This window comes from Phycodurus eques, chromosome 14 (genome assembly GCF_024500275.1).
Source record: "Phycodurus eques isolate BA_2022a chromosome 14, UOR_Pequ_1.1, whole genome shotgun sequence".
In the NCBI taxonomy this organism is placed as follows: domain Eukaryota; kingdom Metazoa; phylum Chordata; class Actinopteri; order Syngnathiformes; family Syngnathidae; genus Phycodurus; species Phycodurus eques.
In genome coordinates this window covers 14,803,626-14,818,664 of record NC_084538.1, presented here as the reverse complement: position 1 = coordinate 14,818,664, position 15,039 = coordinate 14,803,626, and the positions used below count along the sequence as shown (strand labels likewise).

Here is a 15,039-nt window from a genome sequence, read left to right as displayed (position 1 = left end):
ATGATGATAATAATAATAATATTGCTCTCAATTAATTGATTTTTATAATTATCAAGAGGTCTGGATGCCCATTGTTGAAATAAATATGTCATCCACTACACCCGTCCGAGGACCTTGCGTGTCTGTCTGCCTGCATGTACACCGATCAGATTCGCCAAAATCTTGTTCGATCTCCGCGCCACAACTTAGATGTGTTATGAGCAGGCCGAAGTTTAGACAGACTTTCTGTGCATCAAGAGCTCACGTCGCCACGCGCTTCTCCGAGGGCACACCCTCGCTGCGCTGACACCGTCCAGCTTAGCACAGACCGGTCTGCCAATAAGCAAACACGCAGCGAGCCTTGCGCTAGCACGAATATCTAGATGCGCACGTTACCAGACTAAGAATATTGAGCCCATGAAATACATGTTTCTGTCAAATGACAATCTCTTCAATCCACTTCATGACGATTCTGTATGTTTTATAATACCATGTTTTTAACGAGTACGGAATAGCCATTCCCTACCTGAACTGTCTTGATGATAAGCAAAGACAGTCAAAACAAGTCAAACACCTGTAATTTGTTTTAATAATGCCAAATGCCACAAATGTGGGATTTAAGTATTATTTATATCATAATATATTGATATAAATTTAAGATTCAAGTGTTGTTGATGTTGATATGTTTAATGAACAGCCTGAGTGATGCAAGCAGGTCAAAATCCTGTGGCTGAAATAGGCATTAAACCATGACTTGTGCTTATTTCAATGAAAACATTGCGTAAACCGGTTTTGTCACCTTGCTACCCATGATTGCAACCAAACAAGGTATTTGTGGCACCTAAGTATTCGTTTGTCACAGGAAGTCTTGATTCAGACACAGACATTTGTGTAAGTCAGCATCAGCAACATTTGAACATACAAATTTATAACATACAATCACAGCTGTTAAACGATAGATGTATATTATTTTGGGTGCTTACAACAGTTGTTTTGATGTGTTTTTCTTTTTTTTTTTTTTTACACTGTCAAAATGTGACAAAATCTTAGTGTCCTTCAAACCATAAAGACTGACTAAAATGTCAAAAAGGAAACTACTACCCTTACTGTTCTAGTAGACCAGTTGCCAGCAACGTAGATAATGGTCAGAATGGTTTGAGTTGAGGATAGAATTACACAGTGAGGCTAAATTAGTTAAATCAGACTGATGTATGCAGAACAAAGTGAATTTTGGCAATTTCAGTATGTTTCAACATTTAAATACACCTCGATAAATATATCATACGTTTTGTAGAAACAAAGTGTCACCTTGCTCTCAACTATCTATACTTGATTATAAAACTAGCATTATAAAAACAGTTCTCCCGAAATCATTACAAACGCCATACGCTTCTGCACACACGCCCTGTGCTACCCTCTGCCCGCTCCAGAGTTGGGGTCAGGGTGCCCTCCAGTGCGCCTCACCCTCTCCACTCTTAATTACCACTAATCATCTCCTCTCTTTCCCCCCCTCTTGCCATAATAGAATCATTCATCTTTACTACTTAATGAGTAGACACTGCAGTCACCGTCCAAGGTCAACTGCAACTCGCACAGGAGAGACAAAAAAACACAGCGACTTGGAAACAACACAAAGAACGGAACGGTAGAAAAAGGGAATATCCAGTAGTCTCCGCATTACTCCGCTTTTTCGAATAAACCCAGAGAATGAGAAGATGGGCAATGACTAGGAACTGCGGCAGTCTGCAATGTCCAATGGAAACCACCACATGCAGGGGGAATTTCCAGAGAAGCTTAATTACAAAACATGTTAGGCAAGTACAAACTGTCATTCCCTTAAAACGAGACCGTTTCACAAAGGAGAACAAAGCTGCTACTGTAAAATCGATTCCCCATAAGAGAGCTTCTTTTGCAGCTCTTGCATACCACTGTTTAAAAAATAAATACTCCTAGCAAGAACCATTTCTGCAGAGCGGATAAGAGAGCAACATCAGCATTGTCCACCTCAAGTATCATAAAACACATACTGTAATTAACACTAAATGCTGCAAATACTCGACCATTAAAGTCAGTCAGCTAAGAATTCCCGAAAGGCAAATTATACTAAGAAATGTCTTTTTTTCACAACACAATAAATGATAGGCTTTCATTACCATTTCTCTGTTAGTTTGCAGCATTGTGCTACACTAAACTTTACAGTGGGTTAGGCATGGACCAATGAAGATCTTATTACATTTTTGTACAGATCCAGGTCTTGTTTCCACTTTTTAACATTGCAATAATTTCCCTCTCAGTGAATGTATGAATATTACAAAAATAGTACCAAAAAAATAGTACAAAAATGCAATAATATATAGCCATGGCCATCAAAAACACAAATTCAACACAAAAGCAACATAAATCCTCCCTAAGTCAAGGCATCTCTAAAGTAAAAATACATTCAAGTGAAATATGAAGTTCCTCACTGCAGTCTCATGCAGAGAGCAAACACAAACAATGTTCTCCTGCAGTGCAGTACTGGTCAGCACTGCACAGCAGGCTTTGTAAATGGGACAGTTGTCTATGGATTATGGTAATGTGGTATTCCACACTTCCTTCCCTCTGGCATGCGTCTGACATTACAGTAACCTTTGCATGTTTAGCCAACATGAACCATGGATGTTCATTGAGAAGACACCCACCCACCCACACACACACACACACACGTGCACTAAGAGACTCACGCTAGCACTGTTACACAGAGAGATGCACAGTGGAGTGTGTACGGCATATGCTCATCCAAAACAGCATCGACATTCTTCAGATGAATTAACATCATGGAGTAATAAGACATTTACACTTCAGAATAAAGTTCAGTTGGGTTGTCGATATCAAAGGAGTGTCTGGAATGTAGAACACAAGTCTGGCCATATCGTGGCGCTGCCTAATGCAAGGGAAGCTGCCATTTTTTTGACATCACTCCCAAAACATGATCAGCAAAATAACCTTGTCCTCCCATCTGCAGTGTCCAGCAACTGCTATCAAATTTACAATGATTTATGTTGACTGTGTGTAAGTGTATAGAGAGGCATCGATCCCTCCTAAAATTAACCACTAGCATCCTGTCGCAACCTGTGTGTAGTATGACCATGCGCAAGCATCGTTCTCTTACAAACACATACACTCAAGTGTAAAAGTGAACAGGACGATGCATAGTTGGGGAGTAAATCATCACATGTAACGAGATCACATAGTTTGATTACAAAATTTAATGTATATAATTGTAAACCTTTACATTACCGGGAGAAAATGTGTTGTCAAATTACAGTTGCTTTTGGAAATTTCCGTGATTATAATTTCTGTTACATTTGAAAAGTAGCCACAAAAGCTCAGACTTTATTTCATACCACTTCCTTCTTCTAAAGGCGACGCTTGTAATTGGCTCACTCTGGTCATGTGCCATTTTGTCATACTCTCAAACATGACATATTTTTCCAAATATGACCTCTATCGCCACCTTGTGGTGAAATCTATTTATTCGAGTTATATTTAACTAATATATAGAGATATAAGAACATCGACCTTTGAATATTTTCTTTCATCTTTATAATTTTGCACTTTTTTTAATGGAAAATTCACTTATCAGGTTTATCATCAATCAAGCAATCAGACTATATATATATATATATATATATATATATATATATATATATATATATATATATATAACTTTCATGTTAAAATGTACACAATAAAATAAAAGCAACGAAAGCAGACAAACTCCTCATATGAAACGATAGTCTAAATTATGCACATTGGTCTTTAGATCAACACAGTGGCGTGCTATGCCTTTTTTTAGGGAGGCTGAAGCCCCTCTATAAACATTTCAAGCCTCTCAAACAATTATATGGTAGTATGTTAAACATCAATAAAAACAGAATACAATAATTTGCAAATCATGTTCAACCTATATTTAATTTAATACACTACAAAGACAAGATATTTAATGTTCAAACTGATAAAATGTATTGTTTTTTCGCAAATAATCATTAACTTAGAATTTTATGGCTGCAACACGTTCCAAAAAAGACTGAGAAAGTTGAGGAATGCTCATCAAACACCTGTTTGGGACATTTCACAGGTGAACAGGCTAATTGGGAACAGGTGGGTGCGATGATGGGGTATAAAAGGAGCTTCCCTGAATTGCTCAGTCATTCACAAGCAAAGATGGGGCGAGGTTCACCTCTTTGTGAACAAGTGCGTGAGAAAATAGTCGAACAGTTTAAGGACAATGTTCCTCAACGTACAATTGCAAGGAATTTTGGGATTTCATCATCTACGGTCCATAATATCATCAAAAGGTTCAGAAAATCTGGAGAAAACACTGCATGTAAGCGGCAAGGCCAAAAACCAACATTGAATGTCCAAGACCTTCGATCCCTCAGGCGGCACTGCATCAAAAACCAACATCAACACTTCAGAAAACCAATGTCAGTAAATACAGTTCGGCGCTACATCCGTAAGTGCAACTTGAAACTCTACTATGCAAAGCAAAAGCCATTTATCAACAACACCCAGAAACGCCGCCGGCTTCTCTGGGCCCAAGCTCATCTAAGAAGGAAATTGTGGACGTCGTGTCCTCCGGGCCAAAGAGGAAAAGAACCACCACTACTACCGCACTCTTATGGATGCAAAGTTCAAAAGCCAGCATCTGTCATGGTATGGGGCTGTGTTAGTGCCAATGGCATGGGTAACTTACACATCTGTGAAGGCACCATTAATGCCGAAAGGTACATACAGGTTTTGGAGAAACATATGCTGCCATCCAAGCAACATCTATTTCATGGACGCCCCTGCTTATTTCAGCAAGACAATTCCAAACCACATTCTGTGTTACAACAGCGTGGCTTCATAGTAAAAGAGTGTGGGTACTAGACTGGCCTGCCTGCAGTCCAGACCGGTCCGCCCACTGAAAATGTGTGGTGCATTATGATGCGTAAAATACGACAACGGAGACCCCGGACTGTTGAACAGCTGAAGCTGCACATCAAGCAAGAATGGGAAAGAATTCCACCTACAAAGCTTCAACAATTAGTGTCCTCAGTTCCCAAACATTTATTGAATGTTGTTAAAAGAAAAGGTGATGTAACACAGTGGTAAACATGACCCTGTCCCAGCTTTTTTGGAACATGTTGCAGCCATAAAATTCAAAGTTAATGATTATTTTCTAAAAACAATTAAGTTGAACAGTTCGAACATGAAATATCTTGTCTTTGTAGTGTATTCAATGAAATATAGTTTGAACATGATTTGCAAATCACTGTATTCTGTTTTTATTTAACACAACATCCCAACTTCATTGGAATTGGGGTTGAACAAGCATCCTGTTGACGCGTTGATTCAAAATTAAGAAAGGTAATAAATATTTTTATATTTAATTAGTTATTTTACTTTTATAAAGTAATTGAAATACTTACACTATTAAATTTGCAACAGGGTACATTTTAATTGTAACCACCTACATTTCCAAAGTAATCTTCTGAAAACTGGCATTGAACCAGTCACTGCAGAAGAGCTGAGTATATTTGACTCTATATTCACTTCAAAGAAAACAAACAGTGACAGAAACAAATAAAAAGGTGAGACATGGAGGAAGAGAAACAACCCAAAGAAGCAGACAAAACTCATTAAAAGAAACACAGTTTATCATCAGTCCCATCCTTTTTTTTTCTGTTTGTCTCGCTGTGCCTTACACATAATAGAAAGTACTTGTTATTACAGTTTGTGACTATATATTTCTCTCGTCTTCTCTTTATTGAGCATGTAATTCCATCATTCCAGCACTGATTAGTATCACCTCCAACCAAACAGCAGTACGTGTGTCTACAGTGCCCTGTGTAGTGTTTCGCCTTCTTTGAAGAGGCTGTGAGAAAAAACATCATATGACACTTCGTACATGGAAGCCACTGTTTCCCATACACATACTGAATTTTGAAGGGTATACAAACTGGTTTTTCTGTGACAGTGCATTAAAAAGGCAATGACTAATGTGACCAGATTATGCAATAGGCTATATATATATATATATATATATATATATATGTGTGTGTGTGTGTGTGTGTGTGTGTGTGTAAAACCATCTCCAGTAATAATTCATCACTGAATCATAAAACTGAAAATTAAAATGATGAATGTGATAAATTCTTGCAATTCCAAGAAAGGTTCTTATATCATCATTGGTGGTTAAAGAGGATGTAAAGGGAGGTGCTGTTAAAGCAGAGGTGGCAGCACAATAGTCCACAGATGTGTTGAGTAAGGTGTATAAATATTCAGTGGGAGATGCAGGCTGTCTAAATACCTCTGAACTGACTGCGGGTCCCTTGGGAGAACGAGCTTGCAACTGAGAGCCCGGGACACATGAAAAGAAACGGGAAACACTGACAGAACAAAAAGGGGCGTGAAAAAATATGTCTGCACAATTGAAAGCTATCCGTAAAGAGGACCATCTGTTTCTAAAAGCCTTCTTTTGCAAATACACAAATAAGCCCACGCTGGAGGACAAGAAAGAAAGAAATATCACTCGTCCTCAGGGATGGAGGGGGAGAGGAGGGTCCTTCCTTTCCTTCAGCCCAGTCCGCATGGCTAATTAGCATATGTGAAGGTCAGGGTGGTCGCTACGGCAGGCAGGGTGGGAGGGTGTTGGGGGCGCCACTATAGCTCAGACACACGTGCACCCTGCACGCTACTAAATGGATATAAGCCATTTAAATTACTGTTGTGTGAAGGAGAGAAACACTTCACAGGCTGAAGCCCAGTGAGCTCCAGTGGGAGAGAAGATTTTAACTAAGTTGACATTTGCCAGAGTTCTGTTACTGATTGCCTCTCTCGGTCTAAACTGAGCCCGGAACATTTCTCAGAAGTCAGCAGCCTTCCGTGTGACTCACTTCAAAATATCGCCTACATTCTTACATCTGTGGCCTTGCTTCAGCCTTCCTCTACAGCAGCTGCGTCTTCCTCCGAGTCTTGGTGTGCAAATTGTAAAGTGTGGAGGTATTTAAAACATCATCTCATTCTAGGGAGAAGAAAACTATTCATGTCTTTTTTTGTGTGTGTGTGTGTGGGGGGGGGGGGTCTATGTGAGTGTGCAAAACAGGACAACAAACATTCAGTAAAATGTGGTACAAAATTACTAAGTAAATATCGAAGGGACTTCAATATTTCGGAAATCAAAATTGCATTTCAAAAGTTGTGCTGCTTTGATGGATGCTAAGTTGTCTGGTGGTATTAAGCCTATTTCTGCACAAATCTCACTCTGTGAAAAAATAAATTTGACATAACAATCAAGACACACTCAAGTCACCGGAGAACTTACATTGACCCAAAACTAATGTTATTTTCCAAATCAAATTTGGTTTTTATGGCTCTGTTCCATCCTGATGAGACTTGTGTGATTTGTGCGAAATAACATTACATCACTGTACAAGACTTGAGCAAGCTATTAAAAAAAACAAAAACATTATTTAATTAGCCACCTAATAATATACACATGAATGTACAGTTGATGCAACTGTGTTACTCTACCCTATTTTTACCTCCTAGTATTTAGCGAAAAGATTAATTGGTATTCAGTGGCGAGAGTATGCAGCCAAGGACTAACCCCAGCTTGCCAATTACCTAAGCAGGCTGTGTGTTTCATCTGAGGAGGATGAAAACCGCTGAGCAGGGCCCTTATCGGACGGAACAGAGCAAATTAAAAATTCACTCTGGTGTTGCTAATCAGTGCTGTGCTTGCTAGCCAAGACACAAAACAACATAAACAAATGATTGACAGGAGCGGGGCAAGGCAGGATGGATGGGGAAAGGGATGAGGAGAAAGGGGCGGGATTCAGGTCGGACTGCTTAGTGCTGACAAAGGTGCATCAGTTCTCAGGATAGAGAAGAAAAACCAGAACACAAACAAACACATGAGGTCCTGTGAAATGCTGCAAGAATTCATTTGCAGCAGCCACGGTTAGGCCCATCACTATGCACAAGGCTCCCTGCGATAGGCACATTATACAATGTGACGTTGATGCATTGCTCCCATTATAAAGTCTTTGTTCATATCACACTAATAATTCATAAGTGAGAAATGTAAACAGTATGCGGTGGAAAGGAACGCAAGTAGGGATCATTTCAAGGTAAGTGCTGTACGACCGAGGATGTGAACGTGTTCGCCTTTGATATGCACTGAGAATAACAAAATAACAAAGGCAAACATTGAGCACAACAATGGAAATTAGTGGAAACAGTAAATGTGCTTTCATTTTTATTTTACCAGGTCACATTTTAAATGGGTTGCTGCTATAATGATCTGAGCAACACCACTGTTTCCCATGTACTCATTATTATCCACTAATTACTGTTATTGTGCTATGTGTGTTGTGTGTCTGTTCAGGTGAGTGGATAACAGACACATCCATGTTACACATGTAGGATGACACAGAAAACACTGTCATTTATGACTTAAACTTGAATAAGTCATTAGGATTGCACAGCTGCTCTTGCACTGCTACCAAAGGTACATATGGCATAAAGAAAACACCTGGATTTGTTATTCAGGCAACACAGAGTATGACTTGAGGAGGGAAAAAAAAACATGATACAGCAGAACCTCTCGAACACGCCTGAGGTCACCTAATTTGGAATTTAACTGATTATATTGTGATTTGGGGGATACGAAATATTTTAAAAATAAACACAACATGCCACAAGTTAAACTGTCCACTGTCTGTCCGCAAATCACACAAGACTTCAGCAAATGTTGCGCAACTTCAGCTCAGTGAGCATCGCTATTTAAATTGGCTTTTTTATTACTAGTTATGTCAAGGAGAAAAAAAATATGATCACTGAATCAGAACAGGAAGTTATTGGAAACATATATCCATCATGGCTGTAAGCTGTTGCAGAATACACAATATTAACAAAGTAGCATAATAGCTAAAAGCAAATTAGTTAATGACAAGAAGGAAAATGATCAGAAAAGGTACAGCTTCAATTTACTGCACTGAAAATTTTTGTTGTTGTTGTTGAATCATAAAGTACATTTATTTTGCTGAAATAATACAATGCAATAATATGAAATATACTTTTTAAGAATAAAACGTGCCTAGTTTTTGATGAACACTTTGGCTTACTATGCTACTGTATTAAATGTTGGTCATGTTGGTACGTGGCAAGCCAAGTATTTTTTTTTTTTACTGTGGTACTTGATGTAGAAAGTTTGAGAACAACTACTCCACCATCAGTGGACCGATTGTAACTTAATGATAGTAAAATTGCCTTCAAATTGAAGATTGATCTACTACGACTACATACATACACACACAGCACACACAGTGTTAAAGCCAAAGCCTGTCTTCATTTCTGTGATTGTCCAGACAAGTGAGAAAAATGTGTGTCTGTGTATTGAGGTGAGAGGAAGTGTAAATGAGGTGCAGTGGATTCGCTCACTGCTCCCTCCTGAAGTGAGGCAGTGAGGAGGGAAATTAAATTTGAAAGTGGGGAAAATGTGCCAACAGGTGACAGAGGCGTACTCCAACCAAACCCACTCTGAAGTGAAGCACAGTCGAATCACTGGGCCAATTTGGATGCGCTATTATGCACAACGCCGCTCGCTGTTCTCACACTGCCTGGCAGAGCACAGTAGAACAGTGTTGCCGCTCCAAATATGAATTAAACATACAGCTTTTGTGGCATAAATATGCTGCTCAAATGTTCTACAGACAGACATACATACATTATATATATATATATATATATATATATATATATATATATATATTCTATGTGTGTGTGTCACAGTTTAATCAGTGTCACTGCAAACTCTCTCGAACAAATGATTTGTCATCAACATCCAGCACAAATGGTCTTCTATAAAAACTGCATGATTTCCCCCCCCCCCAACCCCCCCTAATTGACGCTGCATTTAACCCCCTTGCCCTCCAGTTGTCCAGATGTTCCATCAAGTAGTGCGCATAATTTAGCACATCTAAAACAATTGCAGAGGGAAAAAAACATCTCACGGGAACAAAAATGTTTTGCAGTGGAGTTCCTACTTTCCCTGGTTGTGCATATATGTCTCCACAATCCTTGCACAAGCAGTGTTTCAGCACAATGCTCCCAGAAGAGTGAGGCTTTCATGGATGAGAGCAGCCTATGTTGGCTATGTTGACAGCCATGGCCAGGAAAAGGGGGAAGGGGGAATACTCGTTTAGAAACACTTGGTCACCTCCCACTTCTGTTAGCGCTGATGTGCCCTAAAGCAAGGCAGTCAACAGCCAGCTGTAGCCAAGAATAGATGTTAGCTTGCAGCGACGTGAATAACATTGTTTATGGAACATAACATTAGTCAGATGGTGAAGAAGAACACACTAAAACAATGCGTTTTGATACATTTCTCACAATTTTACAAGGAATTTGATATGCATATTAAATTGAAAACACAACAGATAGATGCTCTTATTGACTTGGGCCGTATTTCTGCTGTATTGAATGCAGCACAACCAAAGCTCCAGAAGGCACAGCATCCTTGCCTTTTTTTCTACGTGCTGTTTGCCCTGATGACCAACTAGGTGACAAGTGCGAGACAAATCTTTCAGGCCTCCAAGATGCAGAATTTGGACAGAGCTTAGCATGAGCGATCATGATCAACGAGCATTCAAGGCACAGGCGCTGGGTCGTCTGTTTGAATTTTCAGCTCAGTTGCACAAGAGGAGAGTAACACCGACTCGAGCATTTCATCAGGAACGTTATTATGTGAATTAATTAATATTTTACAGTGGTGTTTTACTTAGCTTGATGAGTGGTTCAAACACAATATTCTCTCTGGCCATGTGTTTGAGATGACTTCTGCATGATTTTTACATTTAAAAAGACATATACAGTATGATACAGCACTGTACAAAAGGCCATGCACAGCACTTGGTTGTTGTTTACCTTCTTCTTTTTCAGTCATTTTTACATTGTGTATAAGAGTAAAGAGTTCAGCATTGGTAATTTAATAGTGTTCCATTTCGGAGGCACCTTAACATGGTTGTACAATTTTGGATTGTATTGTCTGTATTGTGTTTAACGCTCGTGTAGAATTAGGGATAGTAATGGTGTATTTCACTGCATGCTAAGTACATGTGTAGTAAAGGGGGCTCATACTAAATTTGTACTTAAGCCTGTTTTCATTTTCTTGTCTTCCATGTTTTCTGGTTGTATCCTTAAGACATGGGAAAATAATTACTGTATATGGGGTTATTATAGCAGACACAGTAGTGAACTGCATCTCTAGTACAGTGCGTCTCACCATTGTAATAAGGTTTGGTTACACACATACATATCACATAAACACCAACAGATTTGGATTTAGTGCATTTAAAATTGTCGATGCTTTCTTTGGCAAGCTAATGATTAATACATTTGCACAAATAGGAAGACATGCAAAAACACCCATCTGAACTATGCCTAAATTCCCACCAAACACATGTAAGTGCACGCATGAAGTGAAGACCTTACCTGACTTCTCCCAAGGCCTTGCCCTCCATTGCCTGGACTAATTGAATGCGGATGGTTCCTGGGCTGCCCTCCCCAGCCGTGGGCCGTGGTGGCTCCATACTGAGGGCCCGCATCTTTCCCATGCAGACCCTGCTGCGCCGACGACGCACTGTAGTCTTGGTAGGCCCCACCGTAGCCCCGCATCATGGGGCTCGGTGACGTGAGCAGCTGGTTGAGGGTCGGGGTGGCCCCTGAGGGATGCTGCTGCTGCGTTGGTCCCGGGAACCTTTGGAAGCCACTGGAAGAGGCTCCCAAAGTGGACTTGCTGTGGCTTGTCGAGGAGTTGCTGCTCATGATCATGTTTTCAGGTTGCCTGCACCCAGAGGGGCCCATCATGCCGTAGGTCCCAGCGCCGTACCGTGCCCGATTATAGGGAGGGTACTGGTTGTACTGGCTGTTCTGGTAGCCTGCTTCGTGGGAGTTGTCCATGCTGTTATGTGCAGATGATATCGCCATCCCTTGCTGCTGCTGCTGTCCGCCATGTTGCTCAAAAGACCTTGAGTAATAGTTGTTGTTGAACTCTGAGTTGTTGCTGGTTGGCCCCAAGTTGCCGTGATCGTACCTTGAAGACATCATCCCCTCTGTGGATGTAAGATGTCCCTCACCTTTACCCTGCACCTGCTGTTGCGACTCCACTTGACTCCCCACAAGGTTCTCTTTACCGCCGTGGTGGTCCACAGCCCCTCGGGGTCCCTGTCCGTTGTTGTGGCTGTGCATCTGACGCTGCGGATGTGGCGCAAACTGGCCGAATTGCGGCTGCGGTGTCTGGGACTGCGGGGGGTCTCCGCTCCCGACACATTTCAGCTTATGGTTGGCGATCTGTCCCGTTTCCATTGAGGAAGTGTTTGAATTAGACGATGTGAGGTTATTCCCATCCTTGCCGTGACCCGCGGAAGTTGAACGCACCATGCCGGGCTCCGTTCGGCGGTGATGATTATTCAGAGTCCCATCTCCGGCGCCCAGCATCTGCTGTACACTTCCTCCTCCTCCGCCGGATTTCCCCGAATTGAGCTCCGTGCCCAAGGCGCTGGATAATTTCTTGTTTTTGTTGTTATTTCTGGAGGGAGCCGATGCCACTTGCGCAGCCATGCTCGCTCGCTCACTCACTCACTCCAACATCTCAGCGCGCGGCGACCGCGACCCTCGGCCAGCCTTGCGCGCGCGCACACACAGCAAATAAAAAAAAAATAAACAATACAAAATAAAAAAATAAAAGCACGCAACGAGGTCAAAGATATTTTCACAAACTTGAATCTAGCGCCGGTGCTCTAGTCGTCGTGGTGGTGGTAAAAACTGCGCGTCAGTGAAGCGTCATGTTGAGAGTTGGTCTTGCCAGGTCTGAACTTTTTCTTCCCCCCTCCGCGCTCGTCTCCTCCATCCCGGGTCTTGGTGATATGTAGCCGCTTTTCTCGGAGCCCTTGTGGCCCTGCATGGGGAGGATGAGAGAGAGAGAGAGAGAGAGAGAGCGAGAGAACGGGCTCGACCAGTTTATCCTCCTCCAGGGCTCCAGCGCCGACGCACATGGAAAATCCGGAGTGGAGTCCAGATCCACGCTACTGTTGCGCGTATCTATGCGTTCTTGATATGTTCCTTTTGCATGGGCTGAACGAGAAACCGGCATATGAGCAGAGGTGAGATGCGTGTACAATTGCACACTTTCACCAACAAAACATTTATTCAGCCAGTTGAACTGAATCTGTAGGTGCATTCAGTTATAATACGACCAAATCATGTTAAAAGGAAGCAAACTGTGGTCCCACAACTGAGTGTTCTGCCAAGGTTTTGTGGCCCTGCAGAAAACAAACAAACAAAACCCAAAAAATCACTTTGGATCCCTCCACATTAATGCCACTCATAAAAAATATATATTTCTTCTGGGGGCCTGAGACTGGACCTTCCCCACATAGCACCTCAGAGCACCCCTACTTATCACCACAACTAATTTCATAACTGCACTAAGAACTGCCTCACACGCTACCTACTAGCCGATGAGAGTTATCGGGAGGTCTCCAGCTCTGATTTTCCCTCCACCCGCCGTCTATGTCCCCTTGACTCAAACCAGTTCTCTGCAGCGCTGACAGGAGTCGGACACGCAAACTCAAAGTGTGTTATCCAGTGTTGCCTTCGGAATAACAACGTGACAGTTTATGGCAGATGCAACACTATGTTGCAATAGGCCTCTTTCAAACAACCAAAGGCACCTTGTAACAGTAGTGCAATCATAGAAGTGTGTAAAAACTAGCACTAGAGTCAGCTATAGAAATCCATTGTAAAAAGTAGACTATTAAAGCAGTTTGAATAATGACTTTTTTTTTTAATTTTCCCCTCAGTTCAATTAATTTGTCTGCAAGAGGAACTTGTGTGACCTGATGATGACTTAAAAAATAAAATAAAGAGAGATGTGAGCATGAAATAAAATAAATCAACCCCAGGCTGCAGGCTAGGGCCACACAAAAACCAAAGTCTACAAGATACGCGTTAACCCATCAGTGGCATTCAAACATGAATGTAAAATAGTGCTTAGCAAAGACGATGTGTGTCTGCTGGGACTTGAATACGCAGAGGCTCTGCTTTGATGAGATCAGATGCATTTGATCAACAGAGGGAGCTGTGGATAAAAGAGGGGCGGAGGAAGGCGGGGGGGTTGGATTTGGGGATGAGTGGTGCTGAAGATGGGCATGGTAATGATGATAACTGCTCCTGCTGCTGCTCGTGGTGCTAAGGACAAATATGATGATGATAAGCATCATGATAATGATGATGATACCAGTGGTGAAAGTTATGCTGCTTATAGTGATGGTGAGGATGATATTTTAGCCACTTGTTGATTTAGGTCACAAAACAATGTAATGGACTGTATGTTGTGCAGTGTGAAGCTATTGTATGTCCATGACAAAGGGAAGACCCCTGCTGGAGATATGTTGTCAGTACAAATCAGAGCTTCATTATAAAGTGAAAATCAGTTTGCGCTACTGGTCAACGTCTGATTTGTCCATACTTACAAGCGCTTCTTTTTTCCCACAGTCAAGTTATTGCCACAATCAAACCTTTGTGAACTGTCTGTGTGTTGGAACATTCTTGACTTTGATACAAACATGAATAGAAGTTAACATCTGTAAAACTATGTGCGACGGCACATTTAAGGAAGTGGAGCGGTCTCGGCTACTAAAAGGTCATTGAATTGATGGATCTCGTGCTTGTTTTTGGAACCTGGGAAAAAGCTGGAGGACACAGGGAAAGTCCACACCAGCATGGGGGGGAACATGCAAACTCAACATCGGACTTCAAGGCCAAGATTCAAACCTCGTGACAGTCAGCCAGACGAGTGAACAACTACTCACTGCTGCCCGTTTCAACTTATAATATTGAACATATCAACTTTGAGTCTGACTTAACTACAAGTGCAAATAAACAGTGAACCCCTGTAACTTGAAAAAAAAAAAAAAAAAAAAAAGAAAGAAATTATGTCCTCCCCATTGCACATGAATGATGTGGAAA

General features: G+C 41.3%; 1 protein-coding gene across 2 annotated transcripts in view; it reads right to left on the bottom strand.

The window, feature by feature from the left end:
- Positions 1–12,922, bottom strand: part of arid1b (AT-rich interactive domain 1B) — a 200,337-nt gene extending 187,415 nt beyond the window's left edge. For both annotated transcript variants that reach the window (XM_061696435.1, XM_061696436.1), the window contains exon 1: positions 11,503–12,922. In XM_061696435.1, the coding sequence (XP_061552419.1) occupies positions 11,503–12,630 (1,128 nt within the window). In that variant the 5' untranslated portion in view covers positions 12,631–12,922. The remainder of the gene's footprint in view (positions 1–11,502) is intronic.
- Positions 12,923–15,039: the final 2,117 nt, after the last annotated feature.